Source organism: Pleuronectes platessa, chromosome 20 (assembly GCF_947347685.1).
Source record: "Pleuronectes platessa chromosome 20, fPlePla1.1, whole genome shotgun sequence".
Taxonomy (NCBI): domain Eukaryota; kingdom Metazoa; phylum Chordata; class Actinopteri; order Pleuronectiformes; family Pleuronectidae; genus Pleuronectes; species Pleuronectes platessa.
Window position 1 is genome coordinate 16,182,978 of NC_070645.1, and position 22,819 is coordinate 16,205,796.

General features: G+C 44.7%; 2 protein-coding genes across 4 annotated transcripts; one reads left to right on the forward strand and one right to left on the reverse strand.

Annotated features, from left to right (window-relative positions):
- Window positions 1-55: 55 nt before the first annotated feature.
- Window positions 56-11,416, forward strand: emilin2b (elastin microfibril interfacer 2b). The gene is made up of 9 exons (XM_053412842.1): window positions 56-183; window positions 326-451; window positions 986-1,164; window positions 1,280-3,067; window positions 8,053-8,262; window positions 8,350-8,403; window positions 8,485-8,535; window positions 8,615-8,728; window positions 8,931-11,416. Exons 1-9 carry the CDS (start codon window positions 56-58, stop codon window positions 9,266-9,268), a joined length of 2,988 nt encoding a protein of 995 aa, XP_053268817.1. The 3' UTR covers window positions 9,269-11,416.
- LOC128425993 (phosphatidate phosphatase LPIN2) lies at window positions 9,914-22,583 on the reverse strand. 3 transcript variants are annotated; one of them, XM_053412845.1, is made up of 20 exons: window positions 22,496-22,583; window positions 18,421-18,621; window positions 16,660-16,746; window positions 16,284-16,576; window positions 15,792-15,905; window positions 15,492-15,618; window positions 14,936-15,389; window positions 14,494-14,614; window positions 14,135-14,322; window positions 13,703-13,796; window positions 13,548-13,617; window positions 13,388-13,471; window positions 13,000-13,079; window positions 12,531-12,681; window positions 12,285-12,433; window positions 12,099-12,185; window positions 11,856-12,008; window positions 11,211-11,325; window positions 10,993-11,096; window positions 9,914-10,911 (listed from the first exon to the last, which is right to left on the reverse strand). In XM_053412845.1, exons 2-20 carry the CDS (start codon window positions 18,610-18,612, stop codon window positions 10,767-10,769), a joined length of 2,808 nt encoding a protein of 935 aa, XP_053268820.1. In that variant the 5' UTR covers window positions 18,613-18,621; window positions 22,496-22,583; the 3' UTR covers window positions 9,914-10,766. The 3 variants fall into 3 exon arrangements, with proteins under 3 accessions (XP_053268820.1, XP_053268818.1, XP_053268819.1); XM_053412843.1 differs by having other exon boundaries at window positions 14,494-14,617; XM_053412844.1 differs by lacking the exon at window positions 22,496-22,583 and adding an exon at window positions 22,352-22,457 and having other exon boundaries at window positions 14,494-14,617.
- Window positions 22,584-22,819: the final 236 nt, after the last annotated feature.

Below are 22,819 nucleotides of genomic sequence, written 5' to 3' on the forward strand. Positions count from 1 at the left end.
TCAGACTTTCACGACTACTGATCTCAACCTGAGGAGCTTTTTCAATAGTTCAACCATGACGCACGGATTCTGTGGATTTACACTTATTCTCATTTTAATCCCTCTCACCACCGGGACACCTTTCCAACACGGCAGGCTCCAGGGCAACGTGTATTCTGGCACAGACGCACGACAGAGAAACAAGTGAGTAAACTGGATAATTACACACTCTGCATATGAATAAAACTCGTGTGTGTAAAAAAAATGATATGTTCATGAGCTCCAGTTCTACTTCGTGTTAGTGTGAGGACACCGCAACTGAGTGATTAACCCGGGTTTTCTGCAGAAACTGGTGCGCCTACGTTGTGCACAGGAACGTGAGCTGTGCCGTCGTGGGAGGCACAGGGAGCTTCGTGCAGCCGGAGATGTTCCCGTGTCCTCCGGAGATGCCAGACTGTGCGCAACAAGTGATGTAAGTTCCCCGGAGTGGTGCACTCTTTGGTGGATATTCTTTAGTATTGGCATTCTTCATGCTACTATTAAACATTATGGGTCTGAACAATCACAAGTTATGTTTTTGATCTACCATTAACATTGATGTTTACGCATGAATATGAAACGAATGTCTCTTAATTTTCGACTAATGTGGAAGAGATTTACTCTTAGAAGAGTCTGTTACTTATAAAGCAGAGCAATATTCAGGCATCTGTGTTAAATTTAAGGAATGGCAAACATTGGGTTGTCTTTGTTTTGCTTGAGTGTGCATTGAGCAACAAACACTGAGATGCACTCAATCACTGGATGGCAGGAGCCATGTGAGCCACCAGTGTCCCCATGGTGGAAAGTCTAAAACAGCTTCCTTCAAACTGCACGGTTAATTAACTGCAAATGTGACTCTGTTTGTTGAGACTCAATCGTCAAGAAACATTATTTACTACTTTGTTGTTCCAAGGTTACATTTGGTAAAACCAGAGTACGTTGTGTTACTGTGTTTAAATGCTTCCAGATACCGGACGCACTTCAGGCCCACGTATAAGATTGCATACAAGACTGTCACCGAGCTGGAGTGGAGGTGCTGCCCAGCGTACCAGGGCCATGACTGCATGGAGGTGAAAGACTTCAGGATGCTCCAAGTAGAGAATTTGCCTCATGCACCGTCCACTGGACATATTCCAGTGCCACAAGGTGAAATACATGATTATAAATGAGAAAACGCAGCATGAAATTCATCATCGCACAAATTAAAATGAGACATAATCCACATTGCTGTCTCCTAACCCTCTGGGATTCCTCTCTGTAGCTCCAGAACATCCAACAGACGGACAGAGAAATCATCCATGGGTAGGGGAGGGGCACTTTGGAGGTCAAACAGTTCAGAGACCACTCGGGGGTCACAGAGGATCTCAAAGTGCTCAACACCTGGAGGAGGAGGTGCAGCAACTGTCCCAGATGGTCCTTGACATGCAGGCAAGAATGACAGACATGACCTCCAATCTGAGGCTGGACTTCCAGGAGGACGCCAGTAAAATGCTCATCACGCTGCTGAATAACGTCCGACAGCCTGCAGGTGCACGAGGCGCCGAAACCCAAGCCTTCCAGTTGCAGGACATATCCTACCAAGAGATAACGCCTATGGATGAAGTTATGAACAAGATCACCCAGGTCAAAGACGATCTAGCGTCTAAGACCAATACCCTGGATGACGTGCTGGGCCGCGTCGACCGCCATGATGGACAGATTCGTCTGCTGATGGAGGCAGGTCAGAATCCATCGTCTTCACCTCCTCCTCCTCCCCCAGCTAGAGATCCAGACCTGCGTGCCTACCTGGATTCTAAGATCCATGCTCTAAGAGAGGAGTTGATGGAAGGCATGGAAATCAAACTTGCAGACATGAAGAATGCTTGTGATTATAAAATCATGTCGGTTCGGGAGCAATGTGAGGGAACAGAGGCCAATTACCTGAGCCTGGCTGAGCTCATGGACTCGAAGGAAACTGACCTTCGACAGGAGATCAAGGACCTTAAAACCAAGCTGGAATATCCAGAAAAAGAAGGCACTCGTGTATCTGACTCTGTTCTCGCTCGTGTAGAAAACCTTGAGATCCATCTGAACTCCTCTCAGAAGACTGTGACAGAGCAGTGCCTCTCGATGGAGGAAAAGCAGAGGGAAGAGCGGGCAGAGGCCATCAAAGACTTGAGGGGGACTCTGGAGGACAAGCTGGCCACTATAGAAGATCAACTCACCACACTGTTGGTAGATATAAGCACCAACTCCCATTCAGGGATTCAGCCAGTGAGTCAGGACGCACAGCAGAGGGACATGAACTCTCTAAAGAGCTCTGTTCAGACTCTGGAGGATAGACTCAACATCTTGGACCAGTTACAGTCCAATGAGCCCAAGGCTAATTTTGCTGTTGCAGAAAACCTTCAGCAAGATTTCCAGAGCTGCAAAGCTGCTATTGATGCTATGGAGATGAGTCTAGATGTCAAGTTAAATGGCCTCGGAGCCATTGAGGGACAACTCGTCAACTACAGCTCTCACATTGAGAATGCGCACAACGAGCTGAGCTCAATGAGAAGCCGCTTGGGGATATTGGAGGACTCCTTATCAGATGTAGTCAATCAGCAGTCCCTGACCTCGCAGAGCCTCAACTCCACCTGGGGTCAAGTTAAAACCGGAGCTGAGCAGGAGCTCAAGGACCTTTCAGAGCTCCACAGAACACAGCATCAGGAGCTCAGAGAGCGGCTGGATGGGCTGAGCACGGAGGTGAAAGCCGAGGCCGAAGAGTGCAGGGGAAAAACTGAAGACGTCGGTAAGGAGATTGCCCACATGGACAGCCGCATTGTTAGCATGGAGGATTTATGCGGCAAGCTGGATCCGATCTCTGCTAGCCTCCAGAGAATCAAAGAGGGGCTGAATAAGCACGTCACTGCGTTGTGGACCTGTGTCCACCAGCTGAACGGCACAGTCAGAGCTCAGACAAAAGATATTGGAGGAGTGAGGGGAACTTGCTTGAATCTCCAGAGCCACATCGCAAACATAGCCAGAGACCTTCAGACGCTAACGGACAACGACTCTGAGAAGACAGGTAAGATGCAAACTCAAAACAATCCTCACCTAATGGTGTGGTCCATCACTTTGTTCCCATGATTAAGGTTTTATAGCAGGACCATCTTACATTGAATTAGCGCAGTGCCCATTCTAATCATACCCTTTGCAGCTTTCCTTCTAAAACTGCAAAAGTAGCATGCACTTATTTAGCAAAGGCAAATAAACAGTGGCTGTGGGACTCAGTCCACAGAACCCTGAAGACACGACACCATTGTAGTACAAAGAGATTCAGTACATAGAACCCTGAATTATTGAATCCTAAGCACTTTTCATTGCTGTTTCAAAATGTTGAATGTCTTGTGTGGCCGAGTGTGAAGCCTACAGGACGAACAGTCTTCGAGCCACGGACCTACAGAAGGAGATGTCCTTAATCTTGCAAATGAAAAGTTAAATACTTTAACGCTAAAACACACTCTTTTCAACAGTTTCGCTTCTGTACTCCCTTAGTTGGTATCAACACTATAGCTTTTCTTGGCTAATGCTGGCTAATGTAAAGCAGACATTCCTGACTCTACTCGTGCTACTGTTGTACAACATGTAAGCATTTACTACTCTCCTATAAACGTTACATGTGGTTACTGCCGCTGCCATATCCTGTCAGTTTATTATAATACCAGCTAAATCTGATTTATTTTCCACTAAACTTTCCATTGTAGAACTTCAAATAGCTGCAACACGTCCTTTCCTTTTAGATCATAGCTCGGACCGGAGCCCGTTTATTCATCCCGGGGCTGACTGTGTTGTTGGAGAGGTTTCAGTATCGTTGTGTGTTGGAGAGTGAGAGGAGGTTGGAGTTTCATTAAACAGTGTTCTCGGTGTAAGGAGGCCGGGTTGATTGAAGACACATGCTCGATTTAATAGAGCCCACTTGTGTTGAGCAATACCTTGGCTCAACGACCTGGTGTTCGCTTGGCTTTTTCGTGCATCCAAGGTTGGATTTGTGTCTTCGTTCGCCCACAATCTCTTTCCCAATATGTGTGTAGTTTTTAATGGGTGGGGGTTTAAAATATTTGCGTTGCTTTGAGCTTGGACATCATGTTGACCAGCCTCAGCGTCATCAAGTGCATATGTTGCAATCTGAGTATCACAGAGGCTGGACATATGGCTGTGAGCATATTCGATAGTTCTCCCTATCAGACCATGTGTTGCATACTTCTTGTATGAGCCTGCTCATTAATGACACCACCTCTGAGACCGAGCTGGACCTCGGAGCCTCATTGTTGTAGATGCGAACTGGAAGCTCACACATGATGTTTACAAGCCAAGTCTCTTCCTCTGGGACCTGCTAGTTTTCATATGCTGGTTTATGGGGCAGGTGATGCATCCTGCGATCCGGTCCAGGGTCCGAGGGGGGTGAGCTGGAAAGAGCTAGTCCCCCTTCTGGTCCCATTACAAGTCAAGCTAGTGGCTTTGCATCAAGATATGTTTCAGCTTTTTTCCCTGATTCCTCTCTGTGGTTTGCAGATGCCAGTTTACTCATTCTTGCCAAATAATGAATCAGTACTGGTGGAGAAATTTTGCCACTCCACCCAGTGGTTCTTGTCATAGTTTTGCATTAAATTAATCATTCTGTCATTGGGAAGTTCTGCACGATTATTCAGGATTTCCACTCTCTCTCAGCGATGTTAGGGGCCACTCAGTGCTTGGCTCTCCGTCTCTGCTACCTCATCCTAACGTCTCCCGCCCTGCTTATCTGAAGAGGGTGGAAAACACTGCTCGGAGGGGTCCTTACAGGGAGATCTGCTCACAGCTTATCAACGAACCACTCGTGGGCGTCTTTATTTCGGAGCCAAATGCTTCTGTGTTTCTTTTAGTGGTGTGACAACACAGACATTTAAGCGACTGCTTCTCCTCCCAGTTCCCAGTCACGTCTTCTCTCCTGTTTCCTCAGTCCCATCTGCAGCTTTCTCACATTTTAAAACTTCTACGGTTGAGCTCCTTTTCTGTTTAAACAAATAGTGTAAACAGCCAGAGCTGCTCTGGGGTCCCCAGGGCAACATGTCAGTGTGTTCACCATGATGTCATTAACCTCAGACGAGAGGGTCAGGAAAGGGGTGAGGAGAGATGCAATATGTCATCCTGGAACAGATTTTGTTGCTTTATTTAGCGTTTGACGTTTTACTTTGGTCGATCAAAAGACTGTGAATAAACATGACGTTATCCAATTTCCTCCCAGTATCCAGAGATCAAGCCAAAACTTTCTGGATACAAATGCTGGCATCTAGCGCATTTAGAGCCGAGTGAGCGCAGTGGCGATCGGGGGATAGAGCCAATCATGATCTTGACCATTCATGAGTCAATCACGAGACATCAGTGTACTTAAAATGACAGAAACAAAATTGAGGAAACATTATTTTACATGTATTTATGACTTTTCAGCTTGGCCCATGACCCATCCACAAACATGGAGGAGGAGGGTTTTATGACCGATGCCAAAGCCAGCCACTAGGGGGGTGATCGAGATTGTTTAGTTAGACTTTTACTGAGTATTCATGTCGTCCATCAATGGTCCCATATACCTACATGGAGGAGGCAGAGTTATGACCTATCCTGGAGTCAGCCACTAGGGGGCCATCAAGATGATTTGGCTTCACTTCACCATCATGCCGTCCATGTTTTTACAGTCTATAACGATTTTAATTATTCTAAAGAAAACATCTTTAGCTCGTAAATGTTTAACGAGGAACGTGAAGGATTCACACGGTGTGTTTCTGTGAGAATCACTGAAGGTAAACACATGCCCACTCTGGACTGTCATTGTATACACATGTATACGAGTTTTTAAATACAAAGAGACGATCACTTCCTCCTCGCGTCAGCCTCCACATGTAAAACGTATATTTCTCCTGATCCCTGCACCTGGGTTAAAGGACGTCGCTCACATTGTGTTTGACAAGGATGCGTCTATCTTCTTCCCACAGCTCAGCCATGCTCCATTATGGGGACGTCTTGAGACGCTTTCCTGCTTTTGACAGAGCTCAGTGGTTTCGGCTCGTAGGTCAACGACAGATAAGGAGACTTGTCGGGTGACACAATCTGCTCAGCGGTCAACCATAATAACCCTCAGGAGCCCGAAACAAGATGGGGCCAGACGGAACACGATCGAGAAACAATGAAAAGCCAGAAGTTTGTCGGGCTCCGCTCATTTAACGCGACAGTGTCACATTATCTGACGCCCGACTCGTTTCCTTTTTCTGCTTTTGGTAATAAATGCTGGATTTATTGTTTCCTGAATTAAAGTCTGAGGCGTTGTGTTTTCGGTCACAGTGACTCATAAAGTCAAACCACACCAAGTCTTGCCCTGCAGTCATCATGATGTGGTATGTAATGCGTAAAATGGCCTTTATTGTGGCAAAGGGGGCTTGTTGCGTCCCCGGGGGGAGGGTGTGGGAGGCGGAGGGGGTAAGTGACTAACGACAGAGCGAGGGTTTCCCATGCTGCTCTGTGCTGAGGCTTTTTGGTCCACAGTAGATCCAGCTGCAGTTGTTTACCGCTCACCTCTTTCATCACGACAAACTCCCTCACATGCATCGCGCGCTCGCCTCTTCTTAATTCTTCACCAGGTCCCAAAATCAGTTTTGATTGGCTCCCATCAAAGCCCACCCACTGGAGCACATGCTTTAAATACGAGGAGCGACACGGCTAACAAACGCAGACCAATGAAACACATGCACATGGGTGGCTACGCACAGACGTACCCCCTGTGCTCTTTTTATATGGTTACCCACCCATCCCGCTCCACATGTTGTGTTTAACAGGCAGACGCTTCTGGCTTCTGCACTAAATGACCCTTTTCCTTGGGGTGAGGGGACAGGCCGTCTGGTGATTGAACATGTGGCCGGGCCCTGGTATGCTGCTGGTATGTCTTTTAAGTGCTGCCTTTCCCTCTCGGAGCAGCAGATCTGGGGCCTGTTGGCTTAGAGAGCAACAGCGACTAAGTGCCCTCGAGCCAGGAGTTTTGATTTGTTGATAAACTCCAGGGTTGGTCTCTGCCGTGGTTCTCAGGAATGCTGCAGCACTTTAGAGATGGTCGTGGAACAATAAGGGCAGAAGTCTGTCATTTTCTCTCTTTGTGTCCAAAACACAGGCTCAGATAATCACTGTGTTTGTTAATGAGAGTCGACCGTGAACATAACTGCTCGTTTCTTGGATTTCACAAAGTGACAGTGACAACATCACATGTAATTACATGTTTTCCCTGTGAGAGATGATACCTCGGGCCAAGGAATGATTTATAGTGAGTGCAGATGTCAGATTCTAACAGATTCTTGGACTATGTACTAAGTTTTGAGTGACATCACCTGTACTTAAACATCTAGATGTTCAGATAAGTGTCACTACTTTACAAAGTCGGAGGGATGTAACCTGTGCTTACCACATTTAAATTTTAAATTAACGGTATTTATTCAGACATTTTCCAGTCTTATCTACCACTCAGTGCTTAACAGTACAAGATGCATTAACCCATTCATTTTTCTATCGCACATGCTGTCACAGCCGTCGGGGGGCGATCAGGGTTCAGTGTCTTGCCCAAGGACACTTTGGCATGTGGACAAGAGGAGGCAGGGCTCAAACCAGTGACCTTCTGTTTAGTGGATGCCCTGCCCCCCCTCCCTAAACCACAGCTGGCCATTCTTGTTAAAAGAAGTTCCCTTTAAATGTTCTTAGTTCACATATTTAAAAATCACAACTACAGTTGTTATAAAAGGTCACGTTCATCACACCCTTGGAGGAGGAGCAGCAGTTAGAAAGTCATGAGTTCATAAACCTGACAGTGATTTGTCTCCTCTGCTCGTAATTGAAAGCTCCTCGTCTGGCTTTATGAGGGAGATATTACAGAGTGAGGAGGTCTCGGCCTCTAAGAAACCAGCTGCTCCCTTAACTCGTCTGACCTCCGCACATCTGTCTTGGTCTGACCTGCAGCCGTGACCCCATCGCTCACATCATATCTGTCCCTGTCAGGTGTTCAGGTCGCAGTAGACAACGCTGGACTTTCCCAGGGTTCAAGTGAAGGCCTTGTGGTCCCTGTGGTCCCCGTGGACGCCTCTCTCCCTCAGCCACCTGTGATGGAGACCGGAGAGGCAGGTCCCCCCGGCAAGATGACCTCGTCCAAGTTGCCCCCGGGGACCAGCGGCAGCCTGATGCCTGTTCAGGGCTTTGCTGGAGCTCCAGGTGTGAGACGCCCACATGCCCATTAACTCTGTCCTTCATGTTTCCCACACTGGTTAACGTTTTCTCATCGTTCTGTTAAATTCCCAGCTTCTGCAGTCAAATCCACGGACTCGGTATTGACCAGCTTGCCACACCTCCCAGGTAAATACGTTCATTTAAATACACTACATTACGATTAAGCCTCTAAAGGGTGGATTACCATATTTTTGTTTGGATCATCAGATGTGAACCTGCCCCACGGACCCTCACCACAGGAACCTGCCACGAGATCAGGTCAGAATTGTTGATTATCGATTTAGCTTCTGTCACTGCAATGATTATTGGTTTGTGACGCTTCCTCTCCCGTGCTCAGGTGAGGTGTCATTCTCAGCCGGTCTGACTCTTCCATCGTTCCAAGGAGAGGTCGGAGTCATTCGATTCAACAAGGTGTTGGTCAATGACGGAGGACACTACGACCCTCACACAGGTACTTTTATATCTCAGTCAAACGTCAAAATATCCAATATACTATGAATAAATGATCCAGAGAACAGCGGCAAGAAGCCTAGGGAATATTTCATTGTTTATGAGCGTGTCATCCATTAACCAGAAGGTCGATGGTTCGAATCCCTCCTCCAGTCTGCATGATGAAGTAATAATAGTAATAATGTCTCCCCCTGTGTCCTCAGGCGTCTTCACCGCTCCCACAGACGGACGCTACCTGGTCAGTGCCGTGCTCGCAGCCCAGCGAGGTGAGAAGGTCGAGGCCGTCCTCTCGGTGTCCAATCGCAGCATCCAGAGGTTGGACTCCACGGGTTTCCTGTCCGGAGCGGCCGTGCCGACGTCCCACCAACAGTGTAACTGCAGCAGTCCGACCTCGCTGAGTCTGGTCCTCTCCCTGAAGAGAGGAGACAGAGCGGGACTCGTCCTGACGGCCGGGAAGCTCGCCACCTCGGCCTCCTCCTCCTCTGAGATCCTGTCGTCTTTCAGCGCCGTGCTTCTTTACCCCAGCCCGTCAAAACGGTAGCCCCGCCACTTCCAGAGAAGAGACATCTGAGACCTTATATAAGCCATAAACACAGTGCGGTGTGTATTATCGAGGGAAAGACAAATTATTTAGCAACAACGGAAGTAAGAGATTATTTCTATCATGAGTACTAATATATAGTGCATTTATATTAAAGTGAAATTGTATTTTATATTGTTAGGGTTTGTTTACAGCCTAAACCAACCAAATACAAATATTTAATTAAACACAATACGTGTTACTTTCTTCTTTAAAGTTTTTTTATGACCGTAAAAGTTCCTCAAAGTTATAAAACAGAAGTCAGACATCCGCACAATATGTCCATGACATCAAAGTGCTCCACATTTTCATAATAGACATCCAGTGTCTAGTCATGCACCCCCCTAACAACGCCAGGTAAAGTGAGAGAGGAGGCCGACATTTTCTACTTGGAAGCGTTGGTCCAATCACAACAGAGCGAGACAGCTGGCCAATCAGAGCAGACTAGGCTTCAGCGGGAGGGAGGGGCTCAAAGAGACAGGAGCGTATTATATCTCCTTTAATATAAAAAAACAGAGTTACTTGTACCTAAATAATTACTTATGTATGGAAAAAATCTGTTGGTAAATAAGTTTAGCAAAATAAAGTTTTAGCTTTTCTGAAAGAATCATTCAACAAAATACTTTTTATTGAACACTTTTACTGTGACAACACTTGACACAAACAATCATCTATAAGTTTGACACATTGGATCAACACAAGGTAGAAACATCAGCAGGAAACACATCCAGCAGCAGCAGCAGCAAAAGTTCTTCATTGTAAAGTTTCACAAAGTAAAACTAAAGAGTCAATACAGTGTGTTCCTGTCACACAAGGTTTATCACTTTCATAGAAAGAAGGCATTCATTTAACCAGCAGCTGTTACCGGGCATGGAAAGAAAATTGACAGAACATTAATATCATACTGCAGCTCTCACAAGTCCGGCAGAAACTTCTCAAAGATCAGTTCCAGAATTTGTCAAAAACTGTTTTTCTTGATGTAAAACTTCAACTAGCAGCAGAAGCCTCTACAGTTCAAAAAGTGCTTTTCTCCTCCAGATTCTACAAAATCTCACCTGTGAAAAATAATTTCACATGTCTCCTTAAGCATCATATTGCAAAATCCTAAAGATCTGGAGCAGAGATATATGATTCATATACAGTAAATAACCATCACAGAGCAAATAAGGCCTTTAATGGATCGTCTAGGGCAATAAATACTCCATGTACTGGATGTTTGGTTCCTAAGTCAGGCAGAAAATGTTCCACTTCAGTCAAGTACTTCAATTTCATACTGATCACATTTTAAATTAAGTTTAACCTCCACTGACTAAATAAGTGCTTGAGTCGGTGTGCGGAGGAGAGACTGGAGTCGGGATTCAGTCAGTTGGTAGTCAGTGCATACAGATGTGTAAAATAGATCACAGCTCGGCTCAGTTGATTTCAAGTAACGAATCAATAGCATTAGCACCGGTCTGAGTTACAGCAGCTCCTCTAAACGCAGCTCGCCGATCGGCTGCCTCCAGTAGCAGAAGGAGCTGAACTCTGGGCAGCTGAAGGTGGCGCTGTGCTCGGAGCTGCGCAGAGGAAACACGTGCTCCACCAGCTCGCTCAGCCGACTGTAACTACACGGAAACAACAACAAAGCAAAAAATGAATAAATACTGAAACAAAAACACGGACTCCAGTTGTGATTCGGTACTTACGATGTTTTATTTCCTTTGGCTTGCTCGAGGATTAACTCCCCTCTGGGATTCACAGTGAATATCCGGCACACGGGCACACCCACCTGCTTGTAGGCAAAGACGTCCTAAGAACAGGAAGAAGAAAAAAGACAATAAGGATCATTTTTCATTGTGGTTCCTTCACTTTTAATAAAATATAATCCGTAGAGGGAAAGAGGAAAAAATGATTGAACATTTACACTGTCTCTGTTTCCGAAGGCTGCGTAGAAGGGATGCTTGTTTGGGAAGAACAGGTTCTTGATGTCGGTGAGACATTCGATCTTGAACTTCTCAGGCTTCTTCTCTATGACCTCTCTGACAAGGGAATTACAGATAAGGTGTTACAGACTCTGACAGCTTCATTTGAGTGGGTGGGAATTATAAACCTCCACAAAATAACCATAATAACCAGATATTACACTTTGAAAATCTGAGAGAATAAATCAAATGTTGCATTAAAGTCTGAGTATTTTAGAATTAACTTACTTGATGACATAAAAGCTTGACATTGTCTCTCCAGCTCGATTATTTGTGGAGATATCTTGTAAAATGTGATTTTTTTTTGTTAAGAACATATTTTTTCTAACTTAACCTTTGACCTTTAAGCTCCGAAAGTTAATCACCTTGAGATAAACACCCTCATAATGTTCACACCAGGTTTGGATTAAATCCGTCGGTGCATTATTGAGTTGTTCTGTCCACATACATATTCAGACACACCGCTTGCTTCTGGCTTTAATAACACTACTGTTATCTCCAGAGACCAGAGGATCCTGTCATGAATCATTTCATCTTTACTGTGTCTCATCCAGACGATCATGCTGCTCAGGGATGAGGTTTCCCACCTGTGGAAGGCGGAGAAGAGGCTGCTGGGGGACAGCATGAGGGGCCCCTGAGGCAGGAGGGTCCCCCTGTCGTTCACCCAGTGCAGATATCCCCGTGTCATGTCAGCCATGCCGATAGCTCGGGCCGAACAGTACAGGAACTTATACCCGTTCCTGGAGAGGGAAGATAGTCATTGATAGATTCGATTTATTAGATCAGATTGGTCATCTTTATCAGCTTTAGTGGACAGTCGTCGGTCTTACTCGTGCACTGAGTGGTAGAGCTTAGCGATGCCTTGGTGCGTCCAGTCTTTGCCGAGCTGAGGCAGAATCTGACCAAACACGTCGGATCTGTGGGAAGGAAAAGATCTGGGTGGTAAACATCATCTCATCCAGGGGGATTTAACTGCCTCGGATTAGACTCGAAACAAGTGTTGGATGTTCCCTTACTTGGTGATGGTGCCGTCGATGTCGGAGATGATGACCTTGTCGTCCCAGTTCCACAGGTAGATGGTTCCCACGCAGCGACACGTGCCCTGGTACTGGGTGGTGATGCTGAAGCTGACGTCATTAAGCCCATCCCTGAGCTTCAGGCTGGACTGTGAGAGAAAATACTCAGAGCTTAAAAAAACAATCACCACAGTTTCTGCCTGTGGCCAGTTTTAGCCTGGGTAAATGATTACTGGGTGTTCTCACTATCTGGTCAGAGGAGAGGCGGAGGGATTTCTTGTAGGAGGGACAAGGCGCCGGGTCCTCTGTCTGCTCACGCTCAATAGGCATCAGAGCCGGTGCCGCGGCGCTGAGCTCTTTAGTCTCGTCATCGCTCGACCATTCGGATGTTTTGTGCCTGCGGGAGAGAGAACGCAGTCTGAAGCAGGACGAGTAGAGCAGAAGAGTGGTTTACAGTCAGCAGGGGGCAACAGAGCTCAACGCCTGCAAGTGTCTGAGGCTTTTTTAGGTAAAAAAATTTATGCTATCTCATTACTTTACTCTAAAAAAAATGAAATCCTTAAAGATATTGAGCTCAAAGCAAAAAGAAGAATCTGAATAGCTGCTTATGTGTAAATTGTTTTAAATGTTTATGTTATTTCAGCCTCTGTTGCACACCCAACACTGTGTGTGTCTATATGTGTGTGTGTGTGTGTGTGTGTTGCTGCTGACTCACTGTGTTTCTGGGGCCTGGTGCAGGGCTGGATTCTCCCTGGTCAGCGACTCCTGTCTCTCTAACTTTGTCTCTGTTGACGACTGAGGAGAGGAGGAGATGTTATCGTCCTTTTAATGACGTGACGTAAGAATCTATTGTTAAAATCACTGGGCAGTGAAATGCAAGATATAAATTAGTCTTTAGATAATCATGCAAATCAGGAGGAGGAATTTGTTGGACCGGCTCATTTGTCTCATATTTACAGTGCAAATATACTTAAACAGTGTGAGAGCCATACTGATCTCTGCAGTGTTACACACAAACACACACAAATTCACACACACACACAGACGGAGTTGTGACTCATTACGCCGCCTGCAGATTATTGGCCGAGTCACAAGTTTGATACCTGCTTCACGCTGCTCTTCCTCCAGAACCACCAGCGTCCGGACTTTTTTGGCATCTTCTCCTTCACCCAGGCCTCCTCTGTCGCCTGCAGAATAAATATGTTGTGTAAACAGACGTCATGTGCAGACTTAGCATAAAAAACACATCACACCAGAGGATACCTTGGGCAAGCTCTTCTGGAAGGCCTGCATGCTGAGTATCAACGGTGCTGCCAGAGTCCAGTTGTAATACCTGGAGGGAGAGAAAGTTTGTCAGCCCTGGTGTACACTCAAATATAAACAAGAGAGAGTGTGGATTAGAGAGGAGGAAGCTTCACCTGTTTGCAATCCTCACCACCAGATTAGGATTATCAATGATCCCTGGATTCTCTACGAAGTCGTTGTAGGTGATGATGTGCTCCATGAATTTTTCTGGAATAAATGAAACATAAAAGCCTCAATGTTAACTTGAAAGTCAATCAGCAGATTGCAAACAGTCCAATAAAATTCAATATGTAATTCAGACTAATTTAATTCACACATTTTCAAAGATTTAAAGCTTAATTTGTCACATTGAAATAAAGAAATAGAAATGTACACATGTAGATAAAAAGTCAGATTAACATATGTCACTAGAATGTAACATGCAGGGCAGATTAAAGGGATTTAATGGAATCCTTTCTTTTTTTTGCCCTGAAATACAAAATAACTTTGAACTTCCTGTATGAGAAATCAATATAATAATAGCTTATAATACACATGATTAGTACCTTTAGGGATCTCAGAGTTCTCGCCCACGCCTCCGCACAGCGACAGCGTGACGTCAGGGAGGTCTCCGGCCGAGTCGGACAGACACTCGGTGCCACTGTCCGCCGCAGCGCTGCCCACCGACTGTGGCGACTGAGACCCAGAGCGCCCCCCCATCTCCACCCAGAGTTTAGGAACCTGCTCAGACTCACTGGAAACACACACGCTCCAGTTTAACACATTAAAGTCCCTCAGTCTCAGTGATATGACTTATTTTCTTCATTCTTCAACCTGCTGGAGGTGATTCTCATCAAACTCATTTTGAAGCAGCTATTTTAAGGTAATAGTTTGAGGAAGTGAATCCGACTTCATTGGTTGGTACCTCTTGGGGAAGTAGCGGGCGACCACATCCGGCTCGAGTGCGTTCAGGTCATCCAGGTAAATGTCTTCAGGGCCCTGATGCTGACTCCTCTTCCTCACGCCTGAGTGAAACGAAGACGAGTCTGCTGAGAAAACGCTGAATGCATTAGTTTCACTTCCCTTTTCGACTCAGGCCCAAACAGAAACCACATCCTTCCTGTTAACATTCACTCACACAACGCTTCTGTGTTGACAACCATCATGTAGTCTTAGACCTTAAAATAACAATGCTTCTTCACTTCTTTAGACTAATTTAGGATGAGGGTATTGCAGCGTTTCCCCCGAGTCTAAGAAGTTCCATATGGTCCCTATACAGACACTTGTCCTTACGTCTCTTTTCATTAAAGGTCATTTTTTGGTTTGTGAACCTCATTGTTTTTATAACCCGAAGTGAGCTATGTTACCTCTCCTGCTGGACGGGGAGTCTGTGGGTTTGGACGAAGCTTCTGTCTCGACACAAACAGCCGCAGCGTCTCCGGCTGCTCTGCTGCCTCCGCTGGCGATAGAGCGGCTGTCCCTGCGACTGGGCGGCGAGGACGTCCACCGGGTCTTCCGCTCTTTTTTCGTATTGGGGTCGGAGTTATTCGGACTCGGCTCAGAGGTGAAACGGCTGCACACTGAATTTGAGAGGTCGGGTTGGTGCTGTTCGATGTTTGTGTTGGGCTGCAAAGTTCCAGCCGTCTGTGGTTTGATGGTCCGAGGCTCCGGTTTAACAATACTGCAAATGGGATACGTGTCCCTCGCTCTTTCCCTCAAGCCCTCCTCCATCTCTTCGGCGCTCAAGATAACCCTGAAATGTGTTTTGCCCACGGGAGTGATGGTCAACACCTTTGGCACGGGTTTGTCCTTCTTGTTGACCTGAATGAAAGACAGTGAGGCACAAAGTAAAGCTTTAATATACGTAGATGTATTATATAAATGTTTAAAGCAGAGTCTACGAGTCTAGATCTGAGCCGTTACCCTGGTAGATTCTGGAAACTCCCCCCACGTCCACTGCATGTGGGACTCGGCCCTGAGTGAGCTCCCTGTCGACTTCACCATCAGCTCAGAGTCGCTCTTGGGCGACGTGGGCTCGGACATCTCCCTGCTGCAGGAAAAACACTGTTTCACTGAGTCGGCTGTAACGGCCGGGTGGGAGAGGGTTGTTTTACTCGGCCCTGTCTGTTTTGATGAAGTGATTTTGAAATGTTGTTTCTTCTCCCTGCTTGTATGAACAGTGTAAATGTGTAAATGGACAGCGTGTGGGTGGGGGGGTCGTACCTGGAGCAGGGGGACCAGTCGCCGTCGGAGAAGGGGTAGCTGTCCCATTCGAGGGTGGTGACAGGGGAGTGTTGTTTGTGGTCATTGCTGTTCATCGTGGAGACAGAAGAGGCCCTGGAGACGGGAGACGATGACATCAACAAAAGGTCCACAACAAAGAACAATAAACAATCGACTGTAATTAAAGATGGATGACGCGTCTCCACTTGTCGTGCAAAAATCTGTCCGAACCGGTCCGAGCCTGAGAGACAACTAACCAAACCGGACAAGAATTCAGTCTTTTGTGTCCGAGCCTGATAAAGCCTGATGTTTTCCCTGATTTAGACTTTTTCGTTGCGTCCATGTCCAATTATCTAACATGGAAGAGGCTTGGCTTATGAGGTGTTCTCCACCAGGGGGCGATCCAGGTGTTTCGGCTTCACCTTTGGGGGGCTGTCGTGTCATCCATCTTTATAGGAGATTCTAAGCAACAGACCTAACGTCTCCACTCACCGTCCGTTGTGTGCATTGAGCTCCTCGTCTGAACTGAGCTCACACAGCTCCAGCTCTGTGCCTGCAGCTGTGGCCGCTTGCTCCTCCTTGCGAGGCTCAGCTTTGTGCTTCCTCCGGCGCCTCTTCTTCTTCTTGCCTCCTGAGCTGGAGCAGGGCTGGAGGTTTCCAGAGGCCGGGTCCTCCGGACTCAGACCGATCTCCGCCGCTGATCCCCCGCCTCTTGGCTCTCTGCTCCGGAACGGAAGCTCCTCCGTGGGGATGGGCGAGGTCACCAGGTGGGCCGGGACGATGTCCTGTGTCGGGGGAGGAGACATCAACGTGATTGATTTCTATGAGTGAACATCTTAATTTGATCCACCTACTGTACAGAACTCACATTGTGCTCCTGAACAAAAAAAGCCTCTCCGTTGTCTCCAAGCTTCATTTGTAGCTCCACAGGTTCTCCATTGATTTCTATGTCAATCTGTAGAGTCAAGCAGAAACACTTGGGGATAACAGTTGAAGTCGATGTGCTGAAAACAAAAACACGTGATTTTAGTTTGCTCTATCCGTTTTCCTGTTGTTGTGAATGTGTTTGATCCGACAATCTCCTGCTACGTTCATCTTATCTGAAACAGACTCTGGAAAATGTCCAGACCCTATTTTTCTCCTGAGTTCACGTCTGAAAATAACTTGATAGCTGCCACGGCACCATGTTCTCCTCAGTTGGCCTCAGGTTTTCAACAAGCATGTATGAGGTGTTAAAGCACCACAGGAATGTGAACAATACGGTTCGTGGATCAAACTGTGCCACAGATTTACCGGAAGAATTAGAGTTAATCCACAGAGAAAAACAGGGAACAGCTTGTACCACAACTTCTGTCCCTGGATTTAACAAACTGGGGTTTTCTCTCAATTGTTTAAAAACAAGTTGACGTATGACTGAAAATCTAAATTGTTCACCAGCTTGAAAAAATTGGTGACACCCAAATGATTTAAGTTCTTTCAAATCAAAAGTGTCAACTTACCCAACAAACTTAATTCATTTAAGTTTTAATAACTGAAGTATGTTACCAACTGGAGTAAGTTCTTCTAAGTTGGGAAACAATTTACTTTTTTCAGTATAGTTTGTGAAGCCCAAACTATTTATTGGTTGATCCTTTTCATTATGAACTTTTCACATATCAATATCATCAATGCATTTATGTTTGCAAGTATCAAAACTTTAATTTACAGGGTAAACGATGCATACAATATGTATATTTATGTAATTTTTTGCATAAATTGTATGTATTTGGTTGTTTTCGTTGTTTTGGTTTTATTCATATTGTTTAGAATAAATAATAAAGTTTATGGTTAAACTGTAAAAAGGGTTTGATATTGAAAACATTGCCAACTCTTTTTTTTACTATTTGCATCAGCTTATATAAATCTTATCACTCTGTAGTGCACAGAAAAGTCTCCTTCAACCTTTAATTATCAGAAAGTTTGTTAAAATTAATCAAAATTGACATTTAATAAGAGGTAAGGATAGGGTATAACTCTTCCTGGTTGTTTCCTCACAGTGACACAGGATGTTTTTGAGCCCACAGGCTTTTCAGAGTCTTATCTGTGACTGTTTGCTGCTCGCTCTGTCTCCGTGCTCGTCTGTGGCAGATAAGACTCTTCTGTGAGACACTCGTCTTCAATGGGATAAATCTTAACAAGGTGGGAGGACACAGTAAGAGGGTAAGTTGAGATTTAGCCTGTTTGTCCCACCACCGCAGGGACGACTACACACAGAGGCTATAAATAGAGCGAGAGGGCGACCTGCTCCAGTGAGAAGCCGAGTGACGGAAATACTTCAAGCGTCACAGTTTTACTTCATGTCCTCAGGCGCCTGAGTCTGTTTTGCTAGGAGGACTGAAATCTAACTAGCAGCTATTGATATATAAATAAATAAAGGAGCTTTTTTAGATTTTAGAGGTTGCCCAATTAATTAGGTATTACTTCTTATCACCAGTTAATCCTCCTTAATCTGCAGAATGCCAGATTTGCACAGAGACAACAGGTTCTGATTGTTGATATAAAACTGGTTGTAAGAAAATGCAATAATTACTCATGTTGATAACAGATAATAAAATGTTATTGTTTTCCCTTCTACAAAATGTTGGCTCACCACTTTCTCCCTGGAGCGCAGCACTCCCAGTTTACCGAAGCGGACGTGGAACGGGGAGCACTGGAAGGTCCCGTCAGGCTGTCGCACCACGATCACGTCAATGCAGCCGGACAGAGTCGCCTGATTAATACCCTTGTACAGCTCCTTTACTGTCACCAGCACCTGGCCCGCCAGCTGCCCCACGAAGTTCATGGTGTCCACCTGTCCACAAACACACCTGAATTACCTGCAGAATAAAACATCTAAACATCCCCCCCTGAAATCCTGTTGTCCAGTATAGTCTGCAAAGAAAAGCCAAGCTGGTCCCTAAACACAGAGGTTCTCTCCCATTTTCCTCAACTGAGAGCTGAGCTGATCAGGTCCTTGATTGCAGCAACACATCGGCTGCAGAGGAGACACTCAGTGTTTCTGTCTCCATAAAGAAGACAAAGACAAGCAGCTTAGGTCGATAGGAGACTTTTAAAATGCCTGTCGGTGTGAATGGTTCTTTCTGTGTGTCAGGCCCTGTGGTGGACTGGAGATCTGTCCAGGGTGAAGCCCAAATTTTGTGTTTATATCTTCTGGCTTTGAACATAGATGAGGCAGATTTATATCTTTGTGGTTTAGCAAATAGGTTAAAAGCATTTGAATGTGCTGTAAATACTTGCTTTTTGTGTTTATTTATAATTCACTTTGGCTAATGAGGCTACAAGGACATAGGGCAATGTCAGTGTGGGGGATTTCTAAAACATAAAGCTAAGGAAAATCTGTAAATCTGTAATGGACAAAGACTTGGAAGTTTGAGTCCAGGTCGACTGAATGCTGATATAAAAAAGAATCTGTGCATCTGAACTCGGCATCAACACGATGTCACAGCGCTTCTCCACACAGCTGTGATCAGTGCACGGGGACGGATGTGGTTGAACCTGATCCTCGTCAACCTCGACTTTCAGAATCGTCCTCAGTGTCTTTCCAGAATGTCACGTTATATTTTCATGTTATTTCACGAGCCTTTTAATGTTTATTACATAATGTTATCATCCAAAGCAATTTATGACAGAGCGACAACTTTGAGTGGCATTGGTTTCTAGGTGATCTTCAAAATGTAACTCCTGAACAGCTCTTTTTTACTGCCCTGTGTGTGTGTGTGTGTGTGTGTGTGTGTGTGTGTGTTTCAGTATTGAACACAATGGACTAAATCGGAGCTGCATACCAGCTGATGGACTTTGACACCATTCAGTTTCTATGACTGGCAGCTTCTGCACCAGCTAAACTCGAATGAACTCAGAGGACGGCGAAGAGAAAATACAAAATAAACCGTCTGTTGAAAGTAAACAACACTAAATTATATCAACCACAATATGACTATGTACAGTAAGACTGGTTATTATGGCAATGGATACCATGATGGAGAAGTTTCTACCACAACATGTTGTTCATGCTCAGATGAAGGTTTCAGTTTCATTTGACGTCACCGTGTCTAGTTGCAAATAAATCAGGGTAACAACTCTATGGTAACATATTTACTGTGTGTGGTAAAGACTATAAAAATCTTCCCATAATAGCATTTAACATAATTTAATATGTTCTGCGGAGGTTCAGTGTTTGGGTGACAGGGTTAGAAACTAATTGGTTTCATATTTGTGGATTTGAATGTCAAACACGTCACATTGGACTCTGGAAACTGTGACACTCATTTTTTCACATTTGTTTGGACTAAACAATATTCGATTATCAAACAATAATCTGCAGATTAATCGATGATTAAAATCCCTGTTAGCAGCCCTATCAGAAATCACCAGATTGTTAGAGGAAAACTGTGAACGCTTCAAATAGATTCCTACTAAAACGTCCAGTCAGATATTTATCTTTATAAAGCGCAAAGGATAATAATGGCCCAGACTTAAAAAGTCCCAAACTCACCAGAGTCCAGGAGGACTTGCGGTGCAGCCGCTGGTCCTGCTGCTCTATGGGAAACGGCTCTGAGAGCTCCATGTGTCCCCACCAAGATCTAACAGGAGCCCTGGATCTGGTCTGCATGGACCGTCCTCAGCCTACCTACTCCTGCTCCACACGTCCCACAACCTCTCTAACCCCACAGCCACAGGACTACCCCCAAGCCTGAGCCCTTACTTAACCCCTCACTCTGAGGTGGGGACCACTGCCACTCAAACCCACTGAGGGAGTTAGACTGGAGCAGTTTGGATATATAGGTATATGGCTCATACTGTAAATAAAGTAGGACGACATGATTGCTCCCTAAAAGTGAAGCCAAATCATCGTTGTCGCCCCCTGGTGGATGTCTGCAGTATGGTTCATTATCCCTGTCTCCTCCATGTTAGTTGATGGGACACGGAACACACAAAAGGGTCAAAATACACATCAAATGAATTTTCTAATTTGGTTTGTGTCATTTTAGGTAATTATTATCACACGCATCTATGTTCAGGTGTTTTCTGATGAGTTTGGTTTAAATTGGTTATTTGAGGCTATAGAATTATGGTGAAACGTCATGATTGACAGCTGAGACCGACTTGTGATTGTTTGAGCTTGATGTTACAAGAGTTTAAAGCTTCGACACATTAACTTGATCTCCATGGATACAGTACAATTATAATAAAATGATAATGAGCTGACCGAGCTCCTAAACTTTACAGGTCCAGGTTCCTTCTCGAGCCAGAGATTGAGGACGAATCAAGCACAACCAGTTCTCATCCACACGACCCATGACACTCCCTGTTTGGAACGAGGGGACCTTAAAGAGGTGTTAATCCTGTTCACTGGATTAGGACTAATCTAGCTTTCCCTGTCTCTGAATGTTCTTCCTGCTCGATGCGTCCAAGTGTCCAACGTTAGGTTTCCTGTCACTGATGTTTTAATTTCAGACATAAATACCAAACAAATCAAATTAGTACCACAGGGTTTTGACTCAACTGTAAATTGAGGATCCAGATAAGGAAGCAACTAAGGATTAATTTCAGTTTTAATTCTTTTATTTTTTTTAAATTGTGAAACAAATGTCCATCAAAGGTTCTCAACACCTTAAATCTGGAAAATGTTAAATTTAAAGTGAGGCGGGTCAATAAAACAACATCATCAATTATCCCAATATAAAGCAAAACTTGTCAATGTTTTGCTGATTATCAAGTTTTTAATTTTCTGCTAATAAAGAAGAGTATAAAACCACAACCGTCACTCAGGGGCAACAATCAGTCTTTACACAAGTATAATGTGACACTTATCTTGATAATTATGACTGATATTGAAATTATGATATACTTTTTGCCCATATTGCTCAGCCCTTGTTAAAAATAAGAAGTGGCAAAGTAGCATATACAAAAAAAAAATTCTAGTGCCTCCAATAACTTTTAATTCACTTAAGATGATAAAACTGTAATAAATATCAGAGATCTGAATTTAACATTTATTGACATGTATGAAAATATTTATATCGATAAATAAAAATGTAGTCATATCATTCAGCTGCAGCTAAAAGTGAAGCACCAAATCCTCACCACTTAAAATGCATATATTACATATTAAAATATCTCATACAGTGAATCAGTTATTAAAATTATAGCAACAGAGATACAACAGCATAAATCTCAGTTAATATTTTACTCTCATATCCCAGATCATATGTGAGACAGTATGTTGATGTGTACATCTCTTAAATCCGAGGACAGGCTACTGTTAAACACAATCAAGCAACAATCATCCCCACAGGATCTGAGGTTCATGATATATTTAAACTGTGATCCACAGCCTCACGTGCACCTGTAGATGATGTTAATGTGACTTTCATCTCATGATTGGACATTATAACCTTCAGGTGTCTACAGATATGATGCGTTCAGGGACACAGAACAATCTTTTCATTGAAATAGAAAGAGAAACAATGCACATTCATAATTTGCTGTTGTAAAACCAATGTTTCCTCTCTCGTGCTCACCGCTAATTTCCGCTGTCGCCCTTTCACATGCGATGTTCACGATCACACAGGAAACTTTAACAAGCACTAACTCAGAGTCTAAGTTATTATTATTATTATTATATACATGTATACAGAGGATAATGAGAGGTGAAATGATCGTACCTGCAACAGCAGCAGCAGCAGCAGGAGAAGTCTCTATCTCTCTGTCTGCTGTCTCTCTCTCTCTCTCTCTCTCTCTCTCTCTCTCTCTCTCTGCTGCTGCTGCTGCTGCTGAAGCCGCCGCCGCACCACGTGACCGCGCACCGCTCAGCCTACACGTGATCATCCTGCACCTCCCGCACGAGGACACTAAAGTTAATTATCAGAGAGGCAATGTACATGTATATATTTATAATATAGTTTTACAACGCACTGCCACTTGTTATTGTTTGTGTGCTGAACGTTGAGCTTGTTTTATTGTTGTAACCTTGTCAGCACTTTGGACAT